This window comes from Macaca thibetana, chromosome 9, assembly GCF_024542745.1.
Source record: "Macaca thibetana thibetana isolate TM-01 chromosome 9, ASM2454274v1, whole genome shotgun sequence".
NCBI classification, from domain to species: domain Eukaryota; kingdom Metazoa; phylum Chordata; class Mammalia; order Primates; family Cercopithecidae; genus Macaca; species Macaca thibetana.
Genome location: NC_065586.1, coordinates 24,420,602 through 24,446,460, shown reverse-complemented (window position 1 = coordinate 24,446,460; position 25,859 = coordinate 24,420,602). Strand labels below are relative to the sequence as shown.

The following is a 25,859-nucleotide window of genomic DNA, read 5'->3' as shown; positions in this document are numbered from 1 at the left end:
TTTTCTTGGTCCTTTCTATAGATCACAGACAGCCAAAAGTCATCGGAAGACTCTGGGTCCAGAAAAGATTCTTCCTCAGAGGTCTTCAGTGATGCTGCCAAGGAAGGGTGGCTCCATTTCCGGCCTCTTGTCACCGATAAGGGCAAGGTAGTGTGTTTTCTAAGCCACCCTGACTGTCAGAAATGCAGACCCTGACAAATAAACCATAAAACCTGTATACATAAAATGGCATGATACCCAGATTAAAGAGTGAAAAAAAAATTTATATTTTTCTACATTAAAAAAGTATTCCTTAAAAAAATTCTAATTATTGCTTTAATTTAGTACTTTTTGTCCTGTGTGTTAGCTGCATGTAGTCAACATGCATATTGTCTTACGTTTTGGCAATGTAAAAAAGAAACCAAAGTATTTAAGAAGGAACTCTGCCCTTCTTATTAGTTTATTAGCAATGGGTTATTCCCATTGTCCTTTAGGAAGTGGCAGTTCAGTTTTAAATTTTTATATCTCTTTTCTCAGTTTAAGTTACCTTTATAAGTTTGTTTCATTGTATTTTAAGAATTAAACAAGCATAAAAATATCAATATATGCATCCAGTAGATTTCAATAGAAAAAAACCTTGCCGCAAAAATGTTCTATAATATTTGGACAGCTTATATATAAGAATATTTTAATGCTGTCAGAAAACTCACTTTGGATGTGGATAGAGTTACTAAGCCATATTAAGTTGATGAACTCTGTTAATTAGTTAAGTATACAATTGTTTGAGAACTTCTGCAGTTTCTGTCATTTGTGTGCTCTAAGTCGTAAGTCTTTCACTCAAAAGGTTTTTTGGACTGATTTTTAAATTTTCTGTTCCGTTACTGTTTTTGATGTATTTTGCTACATTTGTTTTCTTTGATTTGCTTTGTTCATTTTGCCTTCCCAACTAAAGTTGGGATTTCACTGTCCTTGACTTTGATATGCATACACTGCCTAACTCGGTTTACGGTCCACAATTTTTATCTTCCTCTCCTCACAAATAGGTACTGAGCTAAATCTGCCACCTGCTACACTAGTTATGTATAAGCGCAGAGGAAGGGTGTTGCTTAATGGGCTTATCCTGTCACAAAGATTTAGCCAAATACTGACTATTCATGCAATGTCGCATGTTTTCTAGCGAGTTGGTGGAAGTATTCGGCCGTGGAAACAGATGTACGTTGTACTTCGGGGTCATTCACTTTACCTGTACAAAGATAAAAGAGAGCAGACGACTCCGTCTGAGGAAGAGCAGCCCATCAGTGTTAATGCTTGCTTGATAGACATCTCTTACAGTGAGACCAAGAGGAAAAATGTGTTTCGACTCACCACATCCGACTGCGAATGCCTGTTTCAGGCGGAAGACAGAGACGATATGTTAGCTTGGATCAAGACGATCCAGGACAGCAGCAACCTAAACGAAGAGGTGGGTGTTCAAAGGAATGCTGGAGAAATGTGACCCTTTCACAACACTTTCTTACAAAGATCTAAGGAATATGATACATCATTTTTATAAAAAATTATAATGTGCTATTTTCATGTAAAACAGTTGATGGAAAACTCAGACATACCTATTTTATATTATTTTCACATATTGGAAAATCACCATCACTGAACTAGAAACATAGGTTATTTATATATTCTGCATACCGAGAAGCAGTGAACTACATTCCTAGTCCTGGTCGTTTGTGACCAAGTTATTCCAGATCCATTTCCATCTTTCAAAGACAGGATCGTTGTAGTGCTTAAGTTACAGTAAACATACTTACCAGTATAAATAACCATATAAATGCAGAGTGATACTGATGATTTTTGTTAATAGAATTATACAGTCAAGAATATGATATAGCCTACTGTCATACAATAATTAGTTTCTAAGAAAACTTGCATTTTCAAAAATAAGTCAGCTTTTTTTTTTTTTTTTGAGACGGAGTCTTCCTCTGTTGCCCAGGCTGGAGTGCGGTGGCGTGATCTCAGCTCACTGCAAGCCCCCTGTCCCGGGTTCAGGCCATTCACCTGCCTCAGCTTCCTGAGTAGCTTGGACGACAGGTGCCCGCCACCACGCCCGGCTAATTTTTTGTGTTTTTAGTAGTGATGGGGTTTCACCATGTTAGCCAAGATGGTCTCTATCTCCTGACCTCGTGATCTGCCCACCTCGGCCTCCCAAAGTGCTGGGATTACAAGTGTGAGCCACTGCGCCTAGCCCAGCTTTTCTTTTTCATGCAGAAGTGTTTAGGGATTTGAGAATTATGATCATCAAGATATTTTTACAGTAGGAATTTCAACAGGAAAGATGGTTTTTAAAGTACATATAACTATAAACTTTATCAAGCAAATTTAGCAATGATTAAGTCAGCATTTGCTGAAGTATTTTCTTATCATTAACACAGTTTTTTCTTCACTGTGTTTTCACTTTTCATGCCCATTTATTATAACCAAAAAAGGGGCACAGAGTTCTCTTATAGTACTCAGGAATGCCTACATTAAATGTAAATTTATGCAGATTATGTTCTAATTTAGTCATTTCCATTATATCCAATTCAAAGTACTAAAACGTGTACCATAGGAAAAGTGTGCTTTTTTCCTTTGGTAGTTCACACTCTGCCTTGTTTGTGGTTAAAAAGTAACACCAGATCTTTATCAGTGCAACCTATGTTGTACAACTACCCGCTATACAGAGAGCATCAGACCTGAATTTTTGCAAAATAAACAGGGAGAATAAGAACTTAGATGTGGATTTCAGCTTTAAGTAATAGTTCAGAGGAGTTCTGTGTAACAGGCACCTACTATGTGTCAGGCACTCTCTCGGGCAGTAGACTGTCATTGTTGAAACTCCTTCAGATGACTTGTTCTGTGACACATGGTAGCCGTTTGGATGACTGAATGAGGTAATGCATATGAAGAATGCCTGCCAGGTAATAAACATTTACTCGGTGTGAGCTATTATCATCACCATCTAATCTTAAGACACAGGTACACAAGTATTTTCCCCAGTTTCATAGATGAGAAAACAGTAATTCACTGAGCACATAGCATATGGCACATACTATTTTAAACATTTTACATGCATTAATCTCAGCAACCATATGAATGTGTCCTATTATCATCACCACCATTCTACAAATAAGGAAACTGCGGCAAAGAGAGGCTAAATCATTTCCCTAAGGTCACACAGCGACTTAAGCATCGGGGTAGGATTTAAATCCAGGCAGTCTTATTCTAGATCTTAATCATATGATCTCTTAGCTGATAAGTTGGAATGGTCTATTTAAATTCAAGATAACTTACTCCTGTATTTAAAGACTGTATTCTTTGTAAACTGTATCAATCAAAACGAGGCAAGTTAAAAAAAATTGACAACCCCACTCAATATCAATGTATAATTGGAATGAATAGGAATAAAAGGATCACGTTATGGTCAACTCTGGGTTTACCTTATAGCATTTTATACAAGTTAACTCACAGAGGTTAAAAAAAAAATCAAGCAAATTTTAAGCTTTTCTCTTTTTTTCTTTTCTGGTAATGTAACTGCCACTTTTGATACTAGTTGATCCTTGGTTTCACTGTCCTTACAAATTAGTCACTAACACATTCTGGCAGTGTGTTTCCATCTTTTATCCACCTATATTATTTCTTTTTCTTTTTGAAGAAAAATCACTTACATGTATATTTTTTAAACACTGATGATTCTTTCTGGTATTAGAGAAAACACTGACTGCTTCGTAGTCATTTATTTTTAAATGGACAGATCAGTTCAATAAGTATTGAAAACTTGTTACTTGCTGGTACTATCCTAGGTATTGCATGGATACAGAAAAGAAACAAAACCCTTTGGCAATGTTGGGAGGCACTTGAAACATTTGTCACATGGTGATGTTGAATAGAAGCTTTGAAACAGCTCCACTGAGAACAGATGATAGTAATGTTTTTGTTAAACAAGCAAAGCAGTACAATACAAAGCCTCAAAAGAGTAGGGATCATCACTTACTTATTGATATTTAGAATTGATTTTCTAATTTTACTTTATTTATTCTGTAGGACACTGGAGTCACTAACAGGGATCTAATTAGTCGAAGAATAAAAGAATATAACAGTCTGATGAGGTGAGAATCCCACCTTGCCTGCAGTTAATTTGGATATAAAATCAGTACAGTCATCCCCCTTATTTGCAAGGATACATTCCAAGACCCCAAGTGGATGCTTGAAACTGCAGATAGTACCAAATCCTCTCTACACTGTATTTTTTCCCATATAGTAACGGGCGGGTAGCGTATACAGTGTGGCTACTCTGGATGAAGGGATGATTCTTATTCTGGGCAGGACTGTACAAAATTGAAAGCTTATGAATTGTTTATTCCAAGAAGTTTCCAGTTAATATTTTCAGACCATGGCTCACCACAGGTAACTGAAACCACAGATAGAGGAGGATGACTGTAATAGTTAACAAATGTCATTTCCTTCAACAGCAAAGCAGAGCAGTTGCCAAAAACACCTCGCCAGAGTCTCAGCATCAGGCAAACTTTGCTTGGTGCTAAATCAGAGCCAAAGACTCAAAGCCCACACTCTCCGAAGGAAGAGTCGGAAAGGAAACTTCTCAGTAAAGGTATTGATGTTAGCTTTCTAACAAGTAAATAAGATGATTTAAAATTGGCATCGGAGAGGTACATTTATGTTTTCTGTACCATTTCTACTGACCAGGCCGCATGTCAACTAGCTCAAAATTCACAGTAGGCCTGGTCTGGGCTCATTGGGCCTTTCCCTTTGTGAGGCCCAAGACACCAGCTTCATTATAAAGAGAAAGTGAAGGAAAATACAAACAATACTTAAATCAGAGACATTACAAATTTAAATGACTCGGAGGATTCAGGTCCTATCATTTATGAAATAAAACTATTATTTTTCCCTTTGTTGAAGTCTCACTATAAAGATGACACACTGATTTTATTTATTTTTTTGCTGTTTTAAAGAAAATTATAGCACACATTATAAAAGAATGAAGAAGTATAAGTTATATGGAAGAGAACATATTTTTGTTAAATATAGGATGTATTATTTATATTACAGGACTTGGATTTATGTAAACATTGATAAAATGTTTTTAAAGTCATGATTTAAACACTCATTTCCGTTTTATTATGTTGTTTTATTTTGACTGGCAATCAAAAGATGATACCAGTCCCCCAAAAGACAAAGGCACATGGAGAAAAGGCATTCCAAGTATCATGAGAAAGACATTTGAGAAAAAGCCAACTGCTACAGGAACGTTCGGCGTCCGACTAGATGACTGCCCACCAGCTCATACTAATCGGGTAGGAGACACCAGCCCACCGGATTTCCTAAAGTCATTAATTCGGTTGTGATTATAATGGGATCTGAGTATACAGCCTTTCAGACAACAGAGACTGTCAATCTATTTTCTTCTTCGTAGCAGACTTTAGTTTCCCTAAGTATTTCTGACCTGTAATGCTTTTTTTCTAATGTATTGACTCTGAAATTGAATATTCAACCATTAGGAATGTGTCTGAAATGGTCGGTAACAATTCATCTTCAAATCATGTCTGTTTCTGCTTTTAGCATCTTAAAACAAGGATGAGAACAAGGACCTAATTAAGAAAATATAATACATGCAAATGTGTGTGTATATATTTATGCTAGGATTCATATCATGAATTGATGTTACTCTCACCTCCTTCTTTTCTTGACTGTCTCTTTATTCAGCTGAACGGTTTCCACATTCTCCTTACCTGTTCTTATTTTTTAGAATGTTATCTCTCTGGGGGTCCCTCTTTCTCTCAGTCTATTTCTCTTCTTACTGTCTCAAATATCTCTTGCAGGTTTTTTCTATTCCCAGATCTGTAATGTCTCTATTCTTTATATTACATAACAGCAATTTATGTTTCCTTTTGGACGAAAGGGGCATTTTAGCTGTGATATACAACTACTAAACATTTGTGCTGCATTAAATAAAATGTTTATTTCTTGTTTTTCAGTATATTCCATTAATAGTTGACATATGTTGCAAATTAGTTGAAGAAAGAGGTCTTGAATATACAGGTATTTATAGAGTTCCTGGAAATAATGCAGCCATCTCAAGTATGCAAGAAGAACTCAACAAGGGAATGGCTGATATTGATATACAAGATGATGTAAGTTTGCTTATTTGAATAACTGATCCTTTTTTTTCCCTTTGGTGGTATTGGATATGAAAATACTGTATTTCTATTTTGTACACCTAGAAATGGCGAGATTTGAATGTGATAAGCAGTTTACTAAAATCCTTCTTCAGAAAACTCCCTGAGCCTCTCTTCACAAATGGTGAGTTAACTCCCATGAAAGATAGATAATCAGATGAAATGGTTCAAGTTACAGTTGGAAAACCATAGAATATTCCATTGAACCAGGACAAAATGTCTTGGTCAAAGGAAACAGGAGGCTTTGTTGAGTTCTCCCTCATATATTAAAAACATAAAAGTTGTTTAGGTTGATTAACATATGTATTATCTTGTTCATACATATTTGCAGCCAAATTAATATTATTGTTACCATTCAAATGGCTTCTGACGTAATAAGGTACAATGAGTAGAAAAATGTTTTTTCAGTCAAGCCAAGTATTTAAATGCCATGTAAGACACTTTACTAGATGTTGTTGGAGGGTGGGGGAAGAATGGACAGGCTGTGTAAATATAGGATGGTTCCTGCAGGGAACTTACATTTTAGAGATTTACATTTCAAAGACTATGTAGAAATCTTTCTTATGTTGTGGTTTAAAATTAATCCTTAAAGGGAAACTAGATTACAATTCACCTAAGCAATTTAAAATAAATTTGTTTTATTGTTCTTGTCATCAGATAAATATGCTGATTTTATTGAAGCCAATCGTAAAGAAGATCCTCTAGATCGTCTGAAAACATTAAAAAGACTAGTAGGTATTATTTTATATTTTGGGGGATACAACTAAAATTCAGCCTCTAAATCCATCGTGAAAATAATGTGTTTCAGATTCACGATTTGCCTGAACATCATTATGAAACACTTAAGTTCCTTTCAGCTCATCTGAAGACAGTGGCAGAAAATTCAGAAAAAAATAAGGTATGTTAAAGGCTTATTTGAGAAATGTACTTTTAGTGGCTTTAGTTTAAAAGATATGCTTCATTACTTCATGCCAAATAGTCAATAAAAGGTTTATAAATTCAACATCAAACTGGGTAAGTTCTTCTTAAAATTGTTTTTAAAAGCAAAAGATCCCAAAATACCAGTTGTCACCATTTTAAAAGGATATTTTTAAAGATTTCTTGTATGGTTATTCAGTAAGAAAAATGAAAAAGTCAGAAATTTTACTGCTCTGATTTTTCAGCTGTATATCAGTATTTTGAAGAGGTAAGATATGCATACGCTACAACAGTCAAAAGGCCAAATAGAATACAGTGAAAACAGACAGTAACAGATAAGTCATTTTCATCCTTTTTAACACCACAAAATATATTCTTTATATTGTCTAATACTCAGTTCTTCTTTTTTTAAAAGTTATGTTAGAGACAAGGTCTCACCATGTTGCCCAGGCTGGTCTCAAACTTCTGGGCTCAAGCAATCCACCTGCCTCCCAAAGTGCTGGGATTATAGGCATGAGCCACTATGCCCAACCCCATTCAGTTTTTCTTGATTGTAAAACTGTCTTTGTAGGGTTATTTGCTTAAGTCAATATCCACACAAGGTCTACACATGGTATTTTGGTTGACAGGTTGTAGTCTTAACTTAGTTTTTTGATGATTATTGCCTAAATCCATTATATCATCAGAGATTGTAAAATGATGATTTTCTAACTCAAGGGCTTTACTTCTTAAAGTACTGAAACAGTCATTTTAATTTCTGGAGAAGAAAATGAAAGAATACCACAAGCTCAGGAATATTGCTGACACTCTTTTCTGAGTGATTTAGATGGATCAGTTTAGTCGTTGTGCATGTTCTGGAAGTTGTAGTAAGGATTGATATGAGAAGAGTGTCAACCTCTATTACCTGCAAATCAAGAAGCTTACTTCCTTTAGATGCTCAATTTCCTCCGTAGTGATAGGGCTACAAAATGGTTAGGGAGAAAAAAAAAAAAGGAAATGAAAGCCTAGACTGTTTCCAGAAATTCATACTGTAGGAGCCAAAGAGTTTTCAATATAATTGTATCTGAAGTAGTCTCCAATTAATGTCAGTGTTTCCTGAAATCTATTATATCATTCATCAGTACAGAGAAAAGAGTGTTGGTCTAGTTAGTTTAGAAAGTACTGAATTAATCTTTAGCATAGGTTTTTACTGCAGAATTTTTTGTGTCTTTAATATAATTACACTGAATCTTGAAGAAGGGTATGGTATTTTATGGAATATTAAAGAAAAATAGAATTTTTAAATTTATGAATAAACTGTACACTATTTTATCCGTTTTATGTAGGAACCAGCTGAAACTGTTTACCCAGATAAAATATTACTGTGTATACATATAAATATTAATGCATGTTATCATTAGTCTAAAAACATAAATCATAGTCAAGAATCTAGTAAAAATTTTACATAAGGCATTTGAGGTGGTAGACTTGTGTTTTTTGAGCCACCAACACCAGCACAGATAGAAGAGTAGGATGAGTACATATTCTAAGAGGGAGACCAGAAACATTTCTGCGTGCCCAGTTTTAAGTACACCTTTCCCACACATAGTTTCTTTCTACCAAGCCAACTCTCTAGAAAAATCCTGATTTCAACACAATTTCCTCTTATTCCTCTGCAGTGATGGTGTCGTTAGGTATGTGCTACACTAGTTAACATGTTAGGTGTGCAGCAATTGCTTTTCCCTTTTTTCCAGTTTGGCTTTTTGAGTTCGGTGGTGATTTTTAGCCCCCTGATATGTTATTAGGGTTGATTAAAGTTATTTTAATCAAATACTGAATTCAAAATATATCAGACATTGTAAGATTTAATGAAGGAAAGCAAAAGATCCATACCTCTGACAGTCTGATAATTAAACAAGGAATACCGTCTATAGAAATTAATGCATAAACAGAGAAGTATACAAAAGAGTGAGGCATTCAGAGCAAAGCAAACCTAACCAAAGAGCTTCAGAAGATTGGTTTCAGGTAAAAATGGGTCAGAAGTACTATTTCCAACCATTGGGTGTTTACACATTAGTGATTTTGATGTACTAGAGGGAAAATCTGTAACCTTTCATATTTCTTCCACTTTCATTTCTCAAGGGGAATTTTGTTTTGTTTTTTTTTTCCTTTTTTCTTCAGACAGGGTCACACTTTGTCGCCCAAGCTGCAACCTCTACCTCCTTCCACCTTAGCCTCAGAGTAGCTGGGACTACAGGCACACACCATCACGCCTGGCTATTTTTAGTAGAGATGAGGTCTTGAACTCCTGGGCTCAAGCAATCCACCTGACTCGGTCCCCCAAAGTGCTGGGACTACAGGTGTGCCTGTAATCTTCTGCAAGCTTTTTTTCCTTTGATTTTAACATTTTTATCAGTTAGTCCAGTTTTGGTAACCCTCGTTTTGAACCAAATCAGTTTTTTCAATCAAAGACTTCTTGGAAAAAAAATGAATGCTAATTATGCAATGCACATTATCATTAATGCAGAAGAAACATTTTGTACACATTTGCTTTGAAAATCCTAACTAGGCCACTTGTGGTGGCTGACACATGGAATCATAGCACTTTGGGAAGCTAAGGCCAGGATTTCAAGACCTGCCTTGGCAACATTATAAGATTCTATCTTTACAAAAAAAAATTTAAAAAACTTAGCCAGGCATGGTGGTACATACCTATAGTCCTAGCTACTCAGGAGGCTGAGGCAAGAGGATCACTTGAGCCCAAGAGGTCGAGAGTGCAGTCAGCTATGATCATGCCGCTGCACTGCAGCCTGGGTGACAGTGAGACCCTGTCTCAAAAAAAAAAAAAAAAAATACCTTGCTAGAAAGCATTTTTTAAATCTACATCAAAGCCATTTTTCTGTTTATATTCTTTTTCACCAAAAATCCTACAATGGGAATTTCAGCCTACTTCTTTAAGAAAAATTCTGGTATTTCCCATTCAGATGGAACCAAGGAACCTAGCAATAGTGTTTGGTCCAACCCTTGTTCGAACATCAGAAGACAACATGACCCACATGGTCACCCACATGCCTGACCAGTACAAGATCGTAGAAACGCTCATCCAGCACGTAAGTTCATGCTTCATCCCTACAAGAAAATTCATTTTCACGGGCAGCCACTATGTGGTCAGAGAGGTTGGTTGTAATATTTTTCCCTAAGAAAATTACCCTTTTTCTATACTATCCTCCAAGATCTCAATATATTTAAAGGCTTGTTTAATTTCTCTTCTTACCTTTTTTAAATTTTAGCATGACTGGTTTTTCACAGAAGAAGGTGCTGATGAGCCTCTTGTAAGTATTGTCCGTCAGCATTTGTACTCAGTTAGTTTCATTTGGGACACAAGATCCTGGCGCGCCAACAATGTCAACTTCCTGCTTTGTATGCTATTGTCCGCTTTGCGCCCCGGAAGCAGGTCTCTAGCTCAGTTTCTGATCTAATGAATATACCAGTACAGTGCTTATTTTGCAGATAATTATGCATAAACAGTGTAAAAACATTAAGCACAGGTGCTTTACTTAGGAATGTATCTTTTACTAAATGTTGTTTAAATTTTAAAGAAAGTATCTTTGAAGAGATGATGAAGAGATCTTTGTTTATTAACCATAGACAACAGTGCAGGAGGAAAGCACAGTAGACTCCCAGCCAGTGCCAAACATAGATCATTTACTCACCAACATTGGAAGGACAGGAGTCTCCCCAGGAGATGTATCAGGTAACTCTTGCCTGGGCAGTCTTGACCTCTAGGCTGAAAGCTACATTCTTACAATATGAAAGAGCAAATCAATCATAGTGAATTGTTACTTATGATTTTTTTCTTTTTCTCTTCCTTTCTACTAATAAAAAACCTTAATCTTCCTTTTCCGATTGATCTGAATTATCTTCCAGTGACTCTAATGCCATTGGCAGTGCATGCAGTTGTAATGTAATGTTTGTCAGAATGGAACTATGAGGGAAATGAGCATGCAAACCACTGTTTTGTTCTTTTTTTTTTTTTTTTTTTTTAATTCACAGTTTCCATGTAATAGTCATCACAAGGTAAAACAGATATATGCTACTGAGTATGTGGTTGCTGTGATGGCAGAAAGTATGATCTGGGCTGTATAAGTAGTTCTTATTCTTGAGCCAGGAGTTATGTTTAAAAGCAGCAAGTTAAATCTGTTGAACTGGTAATGGGCTCCATTTTCATAAATAACAGTGTTTTATTTGTCACAGTAAAAGCCAGCCTATTTGAGATTTATTTTCTTCCGTTTCCTGTTGCCACCCTAATGCTTGGTTAAGTATTAGTTCTTCTAGGCTCTTTTGAATGAAAACTTTCTCCTGCCAAACTGTTGCACTAATCTAGCATGTTGTTTTACACAATGTTCTCCCTTTGTCTCTAGTTCTTGTTTTAGTCCTAAAGGGTTTTTTCAGCTCTTACTGACACAGGCAAATCTATACTGATGTTGAACAGGCGAAGTGGGAGGAGTCTATCACACGGTAATGTCACTAGTGGATTCTGTGATGTCCCTGATGGACAGCTGGAACTGTAGGAAGAAGGAGGACTGTTGTCCACACTGTAGCTGCCTTGTCTGCAGAAACCCCCGATTCTTGTAAATGCAAACATAGTTGATCTGTGGTGTAAAGTTTCTCTTAAGATTATTGTAAACAGATCACTACTACTTTCTTAAAAGTTTTTCTGCTGTTTCTTGTTATTTCTGAAGCAGACCCTGAGGAGAAATAGCATGGTATGGTCTACCAGTTCTTAAAGTCATAAAGCATTTAGCCATGTGTTAAAAGGGGCGTGGCATGGGGCTCAGCTCATTATTCTGAAAACCAATTTCCCTAATGTTGAAAGATGAAACTGCAAAATTGGTATTATCCTGAATATTGCTAGCCCCTTCCTACCCTCTTTGTAATTGTATAATCTGAGTTTTTGCCAGACAGTAAAATTATGGTCTCCATTTTTTCATTTCCATAATAGCATTTGTTAATAGATAATTGCAAAACTGGTAGCAAGTTAGTCAAAAGGATCCCTCACTGCACTGCTATGGAACTGGGGTCTGAAGCACAAAGATAAACATTATTTATTATAAAACCAAAGTGACCTGGAAGCAAGATTATCTTAATGCCTCTTTTGCATCCATACGTGTACGGCATAATGCTTAGAAAATTTAAGTCTGACAAAAATCAAACACACCAGTATGAGTGTCTCAATTGTAGCTAGGGCGGCCAACACTCTTAAAAGTTCTACATTGTGTATCAGTCTCAGATACAGGATGTGGTACATAAAAAAACAAAAAGTCCTCAAGCTTCTTTATTGCTAGATTTAATATTTAGAAAATCTAATAAACACGAGTATTTCTGTTTTTGTTTAGTACAGGGCTCCTTTGCCATTTCTATCATTGAGCTGGTTCTGCCTACAATTCACAGCATCCTTTCATGGCGGTGGCTTTCTGTGGTGCAGCTTGCATCTTTGTGAGCTCTGACTATCCACTGTGTTCTATTGTTTTGAGTTTTGCTTTCACATTTTGTTCTGTGCCTGTCTTTCCATAAGTTTTGCATTGTTTGTGGAAAGCAGTAAAGATTGGCTAATACTGACCATGTTTTATTTAACTTTTCACAGATTCAGCTACTAGTGACTCAACAAAATCTAAGGTAAATTGTTTCATACAATTTGAAATATTTTAGGGGGGAATTGTTGATTGTTATGGTTGATACTCAAATGCATTCCTCTCTGTGTCTAATGACAGAGCAACAAAGTATAATAAAAAATGAATTCCTAAAACAATATATGATAGAAGAATACTGGATTTTGACTTGGAATACAAACTCAAAAGTTCATATTCTTCTCATTGTGCAGTTTTGGCATAATACAAAGATCTCGGCCATTCTTTAATGTGAAAATTAGGTCCTAACGTATACAGAAGTGAATAATAAAACGAGAAGCCTCCCTGTACCCATCTCCAGCTCCAATAATTATCAGCACTCGGCCAGCTCTGTTTCCTCTGCATGCCACCTGCTTCCCTCCCTGTAGGACCATCTTTACACAAATCCCAAACATCGTATCATCTGTAAATATTTCAGAAGTACTATCAATTTTTTTGTTATGCATTTTTACACTATAGTCTTGCCTTTTCAGTGAAATCACTAATTTTTTAATAATATTTTTACACAATCTGTGTTCCCTCAATTATACAACTTTTTGAATAGTTTGTTGTCAAGTCAGTGGATCTAAATTTTGCTCTGTTGAGGCAGTAGCAACTAGAATTGTCAGACTTCTTAAAACATTGTTATATTTTGTAATGAGACATGAATTTTATGTATCATGTTTAAATATCATAATAGGACTCCATATGATTAAATTATAATTCTTACAAAAATATTTTATCATGTCTCTGTTACTTGTGATGTTCATCTTTTCGCCCAGCTTTTTATCTTGAAAAATGTTAAACCTACAGAAAAGCTGCTAAAATGATAGCACCCAAATCCTTTACCCTAGATTTATCAGTTGTAAATTCACACTTTTTTTCTGAATCATTTGATAGTTAACTTGTAGAGATTTTTCTGAATCATTTGATAGTTACTTGTAGAGATAACACTACACCTAAATACTTCAGCATGTATCACCAGAGAATTGAGGCATTCTCCTATATAATTACAGAGTAATTTTCATACTCAGGAAACTAATGTAGGTACAATACATTATTATCTAATGTGCAGTGTTTATACAGATTGTCCCAGTAATATTCTTTACTTCCTTATACAGAATGCAGTCAAGGATCATTCCTTGCATTTCATTGTCAAATCTCTTTAGAATTCTTTAATCTAGAACAGTTTTGTTAATTCTGTTGAAATCCCTGCTTTTCCTTTCTCTAGGTGCATTTTTCTTAACCTGTTATTACAATAGCCTTTTCATCTTATCTATAGTGGTGTTATATCATGCCTGTAATATAGTGGATATCCCAATGATATGAGTAACTACTTCTAACAGTCTCTGTAGAAAAGTAGAGTAATTTGCCCCAACACGCATATGATCATAGAATTGTAAAGAGACCCTTAAGGAAATCTTAAAGACAGTATAATCTAATTGCTTCTTGCCATGGAATTGAGATGTTTAAAAGTGAATCACTTGCTCGTACCTAGCAAGCTAGAGAGGATGGACATCAAGGTCTCCCAGTTCAGAGCCCAGTCACAACTATTAGTCTTTAGCAAAATGTGGGGAAAATGTGCTGGATAATTACGAAAGTCTTTATAATATAAAAACAAAGTTATATTCATCTGTGATTCCATCTTGGTGAATTCTTTGATAGAACAGCCTGAATTTTTACTTTAAATAGAGCAGTTTTAACTTGTCTAAGATTTTTAGGCAATAGAGAAATATACTGTCGGCTTCTGTTACTCAGCGTACCTCCCGCCTACCTGCTTGTCTCAAAAAGTGTGTGGTTAAACCAGCAGATATTTAGGAACGAATTAATAGTTGCAATCGAAAACCTATTATATCTAGATGCAGTGGCTCATGCCTGTAATCCTGGCGCTTTGGGAGGCTGAGGTGGGAGGATAGCTTGAGACTAAGGCTTCTAGACCAGCCTGGGCAATATGGTGAAACTCCATCTTAGAAAAAAAATGTTTTAAAGAACCCATTATACATAGCAAATAACTTTCCCAATAACAGTGCACTAAAGTGTTTCTGTGGTAAGGATTTATTTTTACTTATGTTAATTGATCTTTCCTTCCTGCCTTCCTGAGATGGGTTCTCACTCTGTCACCCAGGCTGGAGTGCAATTGTACCCTCATGCCTCACTGCAGCCTCGACTTCCCCAGGCTCAGGTGATCCTCTGACCTCGACCTCCCAAGTAGCCAGGACCACAGGTGCGTGCCACCATGCCCAGTTAATTTTTTGTAGAGACAGGGCTTCACCATGTTCCCTAGGCTGGTCTCGAACTTCTGGGCTCTAACAGTCTACCCGCCTCGGCCTCCCAAAGTGCTGGGATTACAGGCATGAGCCACCACACCTGACCTGTTTTTTGAATATTCTAATTCCGTTGTTACCTTGAGATAAATGAAGACAGTACCAACCTGATTTACTTAAGGCAGATCCTTGAAGATCCCTCCTGGATGAACTAATGGAAGACCAGAGTTTCCTTATCTCAATGAGCTTATCTGATACAGTATCTATATCATGTGATATCTGTAATTAGAAAATTAAAGTCAGTCATAAACATTTAATAACCTATATCAGACTATGATGTTTGACCATGTCACAATATTGGTTAACCTATCTCATGCCTGTGTTCCAAATGAAGGAAGTGAAGCAGGCCTGGGCACTGTGGAAGGAGGGAAGGTCAGGTGTTTGGGGGATATTGATAGGAACTGGCACTAAGCAGAGACTGTTTGCCGGAAAGGCAGATGTGTATGAGCTGTGGTTTGGCAGTTAAATACCACCAGGCAAGAAGTTGGACTCATTAAATAAAAATTTGGCTTTGGTGCAAGGTAAAAAGAGGTGTTTAAAAAAAAAAAAAAAAAAAAAAAAAAAGCTAATTGCACTGTTGATGCTTCCAGAGCTTTAGTAGATAATAATTTGATAAGAAATATTTGGGAGACAAGCTTGTCGGAACATGAACTCAGCTGCATTCTCATGCTCAGAGTCTGTCTTCTCTCTCGCCTCCCAGGGTTCTTGGGGATCTGGCAAGGATCAGTATAGCAGGGAGCTGCTTGTGTCCTCCATCTTTGCAGCCGCTAGTCGCAAGAGGAAGAAGCCAAAAGAAAAAGCACAGCCTAGCAGCTCAGAAGATGAACTGGACAATGTATTTTTTAAGAAAGAAAATGTGGAACAGTGTCACAATGATACTAAAGAAGAGTCCAAAAAGGAAAGTGAGACACTGGGCAGAAAACAGAAGATCATCATTGCCAAAGACAACAGCACTAGGAAAGACCCCAGCACGACAAAAGATGAAAAGATATCACTAGGAAAAGAGAGCACGCCTTCCGAAGAACCCTCACCGCCACACAACTCAAAACATAACAAGTCCCCAACTCTCAGCTGTCGCTTTGCCATCCTGAAAGAGAGCCCCAGGTCACTTCTGGCACAGAAGTCCTCCCACCTTGAAGAGACAGGCTCTGACTCTGGCACTTTGCTTAGCACGTCTTCCCAGGCCTCCCTGGCAAGGTTTTCCATGAAGAAATCAACCAGTCCAGAAACGAAACATAGCGAGTTTTTGGCCAACATCAGCACCATCACCTCAGATTATTCCACCACATCATCTGCTACATACTTGACTAGCCTGGACTCCAGTCGACTGAGCCCTGAGGTGCAATCCGTGGCAGAGAGCAAGGGGGACGAGGCAGACGACGAGAGAAGCGAACTCATCAGCGAGGGGCGGCCTGTGGAAACCGACAGCGAGAGCGAGTTTCCCGTTTTCCCCACAGCCTTGACTTCAGAGAGGCTTTTCCGAGGAAAACTGCAAGAAGTGACTAAGAACAGCCGGAGAAATTCTGAAGGAAGCGAAGTGAGTTGCACCGAGGGAAGTTTAACATCAAGTTTAGATAGCCGGAGACAGCTCTTCAGTTCCCATAAACTCATCGAATGTGATACTCTCTCCAGGAAAAAATCAGCTAGGTTCAAGTCAGATAGTGGAAGTCTAGGAGATGCCAAGAATGAGAAAGAAGCACCTTCATTAACTAAAGTGTTTGATGTTATGAAAAAAGGAAAGTCAACTGGGAGTTTACTGACCCCCACCAGAGGCGAATCCGAAAAACAGGAACCCACATGGAAAACGAAAATAGCAGATCGGTTAAAACTGAGACCCAGAGCCCCTGCGGATGACATGTTTGGAGTAGGGAATCACAAAGCGAATGCTGAGACTGCTAAAAGGAAAAGCATCCGGCGCAGACATACGCTAGGAGGGCACAGAGATGCTACTGAAATCAGTGTTTTGAATTTTTGGAAAGTGCATGAGCAGAGCGGGGAGAGAGAATCAGAACTTTCAGCTGTGAACCGGTTAAAACCAAAATGCTCAGCCCAGGACCTTTCCATCTCAGACTGGCTGGCCAGGGAACGCCTACGCACCAGTACCTCTGACCTTAGCAGAGGAGAAATCGGAGATCCCCAGACAGAGAACCCAAGCACACGAGAAACAGCCACGACCGACACACCTTTGTCTTTTCAGTGTGACACAGGCAGTTCTTCCAGCACCTTGGCTTCAACCAACAGGCCCCTTCTTTCCATACCACCGCAGTCATCTGACCAAATAAACGGAGAAAGCTTCCAGAACATGAGCAAAAATGCTAGTTCTGCAGCGAATGCCCAGCCTCGTAAACTGTCTGAAACCCCAGGCAATAAAGCAGAGTTTCATCCCTGTCTTTAAACTGGGGGTATGTCCACTCTAGCAAGTAAAAAAACTACTGTTACATGTTCCAGTAACTCTGTCAATATTTTCTTGTATCAGAATTGTTATTATGCAGCCTTCACTTGGGCTGGTTTCATCATTTTGCACTGTGAAATAGCTTTACAGTGCATTACTACAGCCAGAAGAACATATATATATATATTTAAAAATATATCGGATAGTTGCACACAAATGAGCAAGGTATTTGTTGCAACTTACTACATAGCATATACCCAAAATCACTGAAGAAAATCGCTGGCATCAGTGTGCAGCAAATTTGTTCTTTTGGTTTCATCACTAACAAAAGTGCCTCATCATAAAAATACAGTTGGTTTTTAGGGTGCCATATTGTTAAAATTAGATAACTTACATTGAATAAATGAATGCGTTTTATCGGTAACAAATTTCATTACATTTACCAGTTTTAACACAGGTGGATACAGAACTTCCATTCTTTAGTCATTCCAGGTGGATCTGAGTTTTATATTCAAACTTTTAATACAGTTTTTGAGTTTTGTGTGACTTGAATTTTTAATCTTTCTGTAAAATACGTAACTTAAATGAACATATTAAATGTGTATCTTTTCTTCAGATACCAGATTTGATATAAATGTTGTAACATAGGTGTGTAGATAGTGGATCCTGGATGGAACTGGCTTCTTTGTCGAGAAGAATATAATTCTGCATGAGGACTTAATGAATCCAAACCTGTGTCATGCCTGTGTGCATACCCAATTAAACACTGGAAATAAACATTGTTTTGGTGAACTTTGCATGGCTTGAAACTTATTCTGATATATTTTTAGATGTCATCCATTTATAACTACCTTACGTGATTAAAAAGGTACCTGACTTTCAAAAGACACCTACTATATTTATACATTCCATCTTCTCCTCTTTCTTGCTGTGGTGGGCAGAGACTCTTACAGATGCTTACATGAGCCTAACCTCACTTGACGACAGATAGTATTTAATTCTTCTAGGGAAAGTAATGTATGTTAATGACCTTTTCGTGAGTGAAACGAACATGAGTTTGGAGTCACTCCAACTCTATACTTCCTAGATATGTGAACTTGAACACATTATTTAACTCCTCTGAATTTGTTTTCTCTTATAAACAGTGACAGTATTACTACCTATTATAAGGGTGATTAGATTTAAATGAGATACTGTTCCACTTACAGTGCCTGCCACACACTAGTTTCAAAATAGAACAAAGCTGTTGTTGGTAGTAATGGTTACAAAAAAATCTCAGACTGTTAAGGCTGAGAAGGACCTTAATCATCAAATCCAGAGATTTTCAACTGTCAAACCCGATACTTTCTTAAAAGTATTTTGAAATTTCCCCTTTACCATCATGAAATGAAATTCATAATATATCTAAACATAACTTTATATTCAGTATGTTATGATATAGACTATAATTCCCTATTACAGTAGAAAAGAAAAAAGTGATTTATAATAAATTTTTCAATATGCAAATGCTCAGGTACAACTACAGCACAAAAATAACAATGCAATAGTCAGATGTTTGCTCCAGTATATAGAATCACAATGGTAACTACACATGGAGATGGTACCATGAATAGTTTGCTGCTGGTGATAAGATTTTACCAAGAGTCATGCCCTGCTTTTGAAGTTTTGAACAAAATAAAGCACACACTTCCCTTAGTTTACATGAAGGGGAGTTCTTGGAAAAGTCAGAGTATTATTAAAACTGTCAAAAACACTTTTTACTTACATGTTTTAAAAGTTACTTTCAAGGCTGAAATAGTTTTTTATTATTCATTCTTGCTCCTAAGTTTATTTTTTCTATTTTTTTTTCTTTTGAGACAGAGTCTCAGTCTCAAGTCTGTTGCCCAGGCTGGAGTGCAGTGGTATGACCATCACAGTTCACTGCAGAGCTGCGACTATAGGCACGTGCCACCACGCCCAGCTAACTTTTGGGGTTTTTTGTATTATTTGTAGAGATGGGCTTTCTCCATGTTGCCCAGGCTCATCTCAAACTCCCAGGCTCAAGCGATCCGCTTGCCCTGTCCTCCCAAAGTACTGGGATTACCGGCATGAGCCACCATGCTCAGCCTTTCTTTGGCTTTAATTTGCTGGACTTTTTAACTTGAGACGATTGCCTAGAAAATTGATTTTTAGTTGTTTTCTAATATCTGCGTTTTAAGGCTATATGCTGTATTTTTATTATTCATTTCAAAATGTTTTCTAGTTTCCATTCTGATTTTTTTCTTTAACCTGTGAATTACTTAGCAATGTACTGCTTAATTTCCAAACGTTTGAAACCTTTCTAGTCATGTTGACTCCAGTATAATGTTACATTATCATTAAACATATATTCGAAATTGAGACATCCATTTTGACCCAGTATATGGTCAATTTTGAGAAATATTACATGATTGCTTGAAAAGAGTATGTATTCTATCCTTACTGGATGGTTTCTGTTTGGTTTATTAGGTCAAATTGAATCATGTTTTACAGATCTAGATTATTACAGATTTCTTACCTGGCTCTTACCAGTTCCTGAGAAGTGATAGAATATTATGATGTGAATGTAGATTTGCATATCTTTTGTGTCAATCTTTTATTTGGAAGTTAGTTTACTAAGTGAACATAAATTTAGAATTGTTATGTCTTTGTGGTAGATTGACTCTTCTATTATGAAATGTGCTTCATAATCAGTCTCAACCAAAGCTTTATTGCCTTAAAGTATTTTATATATTAATGTAGCTGTATTACTTTTGTTTAGTATTTGCATAATACATCGTTTTTATCTGTTTTAATCCTTTTGTATTTTTCTCATAACAGCATATAGATTTTCTTTAAACATAGTCTAAGTTGGAATACGTAGCCCAGTTACATCTAATATAATTATTTATGTGTTTGGATTCACATCTGCATCTGAACCATTTGTTTTCTCCATGACCAGGGCATTTTACATACTCTTTTCTCTTGTTTCTTGCCTCTTTTGGGTTAATATTTTTATTATAGCATTTCACCCTTCTATTAGCATATTTATATGTTCTTTTAGTGACATCCTTGACTTAACCAAATATAATTTAAGTTGGATTCTACTTCTTTGTGTATTTTTTTTGTAGAGACCGGGTTTCGCCATGTTGCCTAGGCTGGTCTCAAACGCCTGGGCTCAAGCGATTTGCCTGCCTTGGCCTCTCAAAGTGCTGGGATGACAGGTGTGAGCCACTGCACTGACATGGCACATTTTCAGCTTTACTAGGTTTTGTCAAATTCATCTCCAGAGTTCACCAACCATGTATGAGGATTCTCATCTCTTCAAGGACACTAGGTACTGTCAGTGTTTAAAAATTTTGTTTTTAAAACAAAGTCAATGGGTGTGAGGTCTCTCACTGGTTTACATTTCCTTTCCTGCATTACTAGGGAAGAGACCATGTTTCAGATGTTCATTGGCTATTCTGGTTTCCAACTGAATTAACTTTTTAATTTTAATTTTAATTTTTTTGGAGACAGTCTCGCTCTGTCCCCAGGGTGGAGTGAAGTGGCATGATCTCAGCTCACTGCAACCTCCATCTCCTGGATTCAAGCAATTCTCCTGCCTCAGTCTTCCGCGTAGCTGAGATGACAGCTGCGTGCCATCACACCTGGCTAATTTTTTGTATTTTCAGTAGAGACAGGGTTTCACCATGTTGGACAGGCTGGTCTTGAACTCCTGAGCTCAGACAGTCCTCCCACCTCAGCCTCCCAAAGTGCTGGGATTACAGGCATGAGCCACTGCATCCAGCTATGTGAACCTTTGACCATATTTCTGTTATCTTTTTCTCACAGATCTTTACAAGATCTGGACACTAATCTTAATTTCAGATCCCCTCTTTCAGTCTATAGTTTTTAAACTTGGTTTCAGGTGTTTCTTTGCATAGTTTTAAGTTTTATTTATCCTGATTTATCGGCTTTTATATGTGTATTTTGAGAACCACTAAGACATACTCCCCTATCCACAGACATATGGTATATATTTGCTTGGCTTAAAGTTGGTTTTCATGTGCTGGAATTTATTTTGTGACTGATATTAGGTGGAATGGCAGGATTATCTTTTCCTGTGGTCGTTTTTGATGAGCTTTTTGCTATAAAATGTCAGATTCCTGGATTCATATGCAAGACTACCAACTGTCCCACTTGCCATTTCACTGTAGCAAGGTTAAACACTGTAGGACACCAGCAGGGCTGCTTTAGCTGACTGATTTGTGCAACAGAGAACAGTAGGAGCCAGTTGTAACACAGTAACACATCTCAGCTGGCTGCCCAGGAAGGAAGGAGGGGAGCTCTACTAGGGGAAAAGCATCTGTTACACAGACCTCCCAGCATCCCTGCTATGAAAGCTAAATACCACCAGAGCTGGAACAGCATCTTAGGAGAGTAGAAGGAAATACACAGCAAAGGAAACTTAGTTTTTGTCCAGCCAAGGAGAAGGTTGAGACATTGTAAGATATGCTCAAACCTTCCGATGAAGCAGTTACAAAAGGAAAATACTGGGAATTAGAGATAAAGATTTATTGATTGTCACATTTGTTGACCATAGGGTCCTGAAGATGCTATCTTACAGACACAAAACAGATGTCTTGAAACCTTTACTTTCTGAGAGTAGAATGAAGATGGCAGTTGTAAAAATCTACCAACAGAACAAAGCAAAAAACTAGGTGCTCATGTATGACATCGTTCGAATTTCACCTACTCAGCATTAGATTTTAAGGTATGGATAAGCTTCCCCAGAAGGTGGAATCACTGTACCTCAGTTTTTTGGTTTTTTGTTTTGTTTTGTTTTGAGACAAAGTCTCGCTCTGTTGCCCAGTGCAGTGGCGCGATCTCAGCTCACTGCAAGCTCCGCCTCCCGGGTTCATGCCATTCTCCTGCCTCAGCCTCCCGAGTAGCTGGGACTACAGGCACCCACTACCACGCCCGGCTAGTTTTCTTTGGTATTTTTGTAGAGACGGAGTTTCACCGTGTTGGCCAGGATGGTCTCCATCTCCTGACCTCATGATCCGCCCGCCTCGGCCTCCCAAAGTGCTGGGATTACAGGTGTGAGCCACCGCGCCCGGCCTATTTTTTTGTTTTTTGAGACAGGGCCTCCCTCCCTCACCCAGGCTAGAGCACAGTGGTGCCATCTCTGCACCACTCAGGCTTTTTCATCTGAACCACACAACACAGAAAATGATTGAGTAGCTAATCTCAAAATTCTTCCAAGGATGGATGGTACCTATCCAGTACATTAGATTTGCAGAAGAAAAGTCAATTCATTACACATAACAATGTGTTTGGATCATCACATACATGTTTAAGTAAAGCATTTCATGGCATATTCTTCACCAAGGCAATAAGGAAGGCACTAGATGTAATACAGTAGTTAGCTGGGATTCTGAGAGTTGGCAGGCTAACTTCAGATCCTAGCTCTGGCACTTACAGATAGTAGTATCTATCAAGTATTTAATGAATATGTCAGGGCTAATAAAGTGCCCGATACATAATAACTGCCATATATATCAATTATCCACAAGACTGTAAATCCCACCAAGGTAGAGGTCTTTGGTTTACTGGTGTATTCCATGCCTGGAACAATTGGCAGGAACATAGTTGGCACACAGAAAATATTTGTTGGATGAAGAGGGATTTTGTTCAAAGCCTAGACTGAGAAAAAGAATTACATGGTTAGGAGCAGGGCCATTGTATAATTTATCTAACACTGGACACCTGAAAATAAAGGACCTTGATCTATATTGCATTGATTGTTGTGTGTGATAGGAAGTGGGGATCTATATTTTTTATCCTGTAGTCCCAATACCATGTACTGAAAGTACCCCGCTTCCCCTCCGGGGTGCAATGCCAGCTCTGCCATGTCACTTCCCATATATGTGTTGGACTGTGTGGGGCTCACTGTTCCATTGGCCAGTTCTAGTCCACTGGTCCTAATACACACCTTATAAATCTTGATAGGAAAGCTTCCCTGCCTGTTTCCTCTTATCCAGGCCATTCTGGATCCTATGAGCTTCCACATGAATTTCTTTTATAACTCAATATGACGTTGTCTTTACTTTTATTGAGAAGATTCTTCTGTTCTCTTTAATTTCTCAAGTTGAATGCTTAGGCCAAGTATCAGTTATTTAAGATTATACATTTCCTTGTAAATAGTATAAACTGTGTCAAACAAGATTTAATGCTAAGCATTTTTGTATTTCCTGTCATGATTTTGTCTTGACACATGGGTTGTTGGAAGTATGTTTTAAATTTTCCAAAGAGATGGGACTTTTCTAGTTTTTCTTTTTGTAGTTTTCTAAACTGCATTGTGGCAGAGTATGTGGTCTATGTGATCCTAGCTCTTTGAAATTTGTTGAGGGAAGTATACAATCAGTCCTAACTAATGTATCTGCGTTTGAGAAAGATCTGTACTTTGCAGTTGAAAGGCACACATCATTGAGTGTATGTCTGTTGTGATTTCAAATTCATACTTGATCTGATGCATCAAAATTCATCTGATTTTGGGGGGTCTATCAGTTGCTGAGCATGGCTGCCTCTTGGGGTGGATGATGAATTTGTCACTTTGTCCTTATTGGTTTTTCTTTTTGTTATTTTTTTTTTTGCACATTTAGAATGGCTATAACTTCCTGTTTCTTCTAGGACACTTGTGATTACATAATAATTAAATTATTATTTTCTAGTGATTCTTTTCATTTCTACTTTTACTTAAAGTCTATTTTGTATTTTACCATGTATTAATTTAGTTACACTAGCTTTGTTTTGGTTTGTATGTTTTTCATTCTTGTATTTTTTCCATTCCATTTTAGTCAGTTCTAACTAATGTTGTAGGTGTGTTTGAAAAAGATATGTACTCTCCAGTTGAAAGGCACACACCATTGAGGAAATACAATCTTTAATATCTTTTGTCTATATATTAAATGCCACAGAGCTGCATTTCCTTTCCTTTCCCTTTTTAAATTAGTCTTACAAACCGTATCATTTAACTTCCCCAGTTAGTCATTTTCCATTGATAGTACTTAACTGATCTGTTTTCATCACCTGGTTGAATTGCATTTTGGGTTTTGTTTTGTTTTTTTCCTGTGACCCCTTTTTAGTGACATGTTTTTCATTCTTACTTTAATTTAGATGGATTTTTTCCTTCACTTTTCGTTTCCTCCCTAATTTCTATCCTTTTAGTGCATACCCTAGGAAATTTAATATGCATAGGAAACAAATTTAATCAATAGCTATACCTTTCTCACAAGCAACACAAAGATCTAAGCCTACGTTAAGTCCAGTCATCCTCTCCCAATTTATATACTACCATTGTTGTTTTATACAATCAATGCTAATGGTTAGATTTACTTATATTTTTACCATTTTCAATAATCACTGTTCCTTCTTGAACTGCAGACCTACCTTGTAGGATAATTTTCCTTCTACCTAAATTGTGTATTTCAGAAGTTTTAGTGAGAGTCGTTAGGGATAAACATTTTCAGCTTTGGTTTATCTTTAAATGTAATTATTTTGCTTTCACACTTGAAAGACCATTTTGCTGGATACACAAATAGGTACACAGCAATCTTTTTCCCTCAACATTTTGGAGATACTAGTCCCTTTTTCTTGGCTTCTGGTGTTGCAGTTATGAATCAGTTTTCAGTCGAGGTCTGTGTATTTTTATTCTCAGACTGCTGTAAGATCGTTTCTTTGTCTTGGGTGTTCTGAGGCTTTGCTGCAATGTGTCTAGATGTGGGTTTCTTTTCTGCTTAGGATTTGTTTGGCTTGCTGAAACTGAGGATTGGTATCTTTTGTCGATTCTGTAAAATGTCTCAGTCACTTTTAATATTGGCTTTTCCCCCTTTCGTCTGTTATCTCCTTTTGGAGCTCCTCCTGTTAAACGTACGTTGAATGAACTTACAATAAGGTATTTTTTACCTTATTATTTATATTTTACTTCTCATTTTCTCTCTGTGCTGCGTTCTGGGTAAGCTCCAGAACTATATTCCAATTTATTATTTTACTTTCAGCCATGTCTTATTAATCTGTTCAGTGAGTTTTAAATTTCACTTATCTCACTTCTAGAAAGTTCTCTTTAGCTGTTTTTTAAAACAGCCTAGTTTTCAGATCTCTTTTGCTTGCATCACATTTTATCCCCTTTTATTTCTGTAAAATATAAAACATTTTATAAGAATTATAGGACCAAACTGCCTGACTTCAAATCTAGACCTTGCCATTTACAAAGTGGATGAGTTTGGACAAGCTACCCAACTTACATGTTAGTTTTTGTGATATGTAAAATGAGAGAAATAATACTCCTTCTCTCAGTTACTGTGTTTTCTGTTATTTTATATCTGGATCCAAT

The 25,859-nt window shown here is 37.1% G+C and overlaps 1 protein-coding gene across 3 annotated transcripts in view; it reads left to right on the top strand.

Annotated features, from left to right (window-relative positions):
- ARHGAP21 (Rho GTPase activating protein 21) overlaps positions 1 to 18,277 on the top strand; it is a 133,750-nt gene extending 115,473 nt beyond the window's left edge. For 2 of the 3 annotated variants that reach the window (XM_050804850.1, XM_050804851.1), the window contains 14 exons: positions 22 to 147; positions 1,157 to 1,441; positions 4,054 to 4,118; positions 4,482 to 4,618; positions 5,182 to 5,324; positions 6,006 to 6,161; positions 6,252 to 6,330; positions 6,864 to 6,937; positions 7,015 to 7,104; positions 10,088 to 10,213; positions 10,394 to 10,435; positions 10,752 to 10,857; positions 12,748 to 12,779; positions 15,794 to 18,277. In XM_050804850.1, coding sequence (XP_050660807.1) covers positions 22 to 147; positions 1,157 to 1,441; positions 4,054 to 4,118; positions 4,482 to 4,618; positions 5,182 to 5,324; positions 6,006 to 6,161; positions 6,252 to 6,330; positions 6,864 to 6,937; positions 7,015 to 7,104; positions 10,088 to 10,213; positions 10,394 to 10,435; positions 10,752 to 10,857; positions 12,748 to 12,779; positions 15,794 to 17,488 — 3,156 coding nt within the window. In that variant the 3' untranslated portion in view covers positions 17,489 to 18,277. Of the gene's footprint in view, positions 1 to 21; positions 148 to 1,156; positions 1,442 to 4,053; positions 4,119 to 4,481; positions 4,619 to 5,181; positions 5,325 to 6,005; positions 6,162 to 6,251; positions 6,331 to 6,863; positions 6,938 to 7,014; positions 7,105 to 10,087; positions 10,214 to 10,393; positions 10,436 to 10,751; positions 10,858 to 11,595; positions 11,870 to 12,747; positions 12,780 to 15,793 lie in introns of all 3 variants that reach the window. The other variant, XR_007728885.1, reaches the window with a different exon arrangement.
- Positions 18,278 to 25,859: the final 7,582 nt, after the last annotated feature.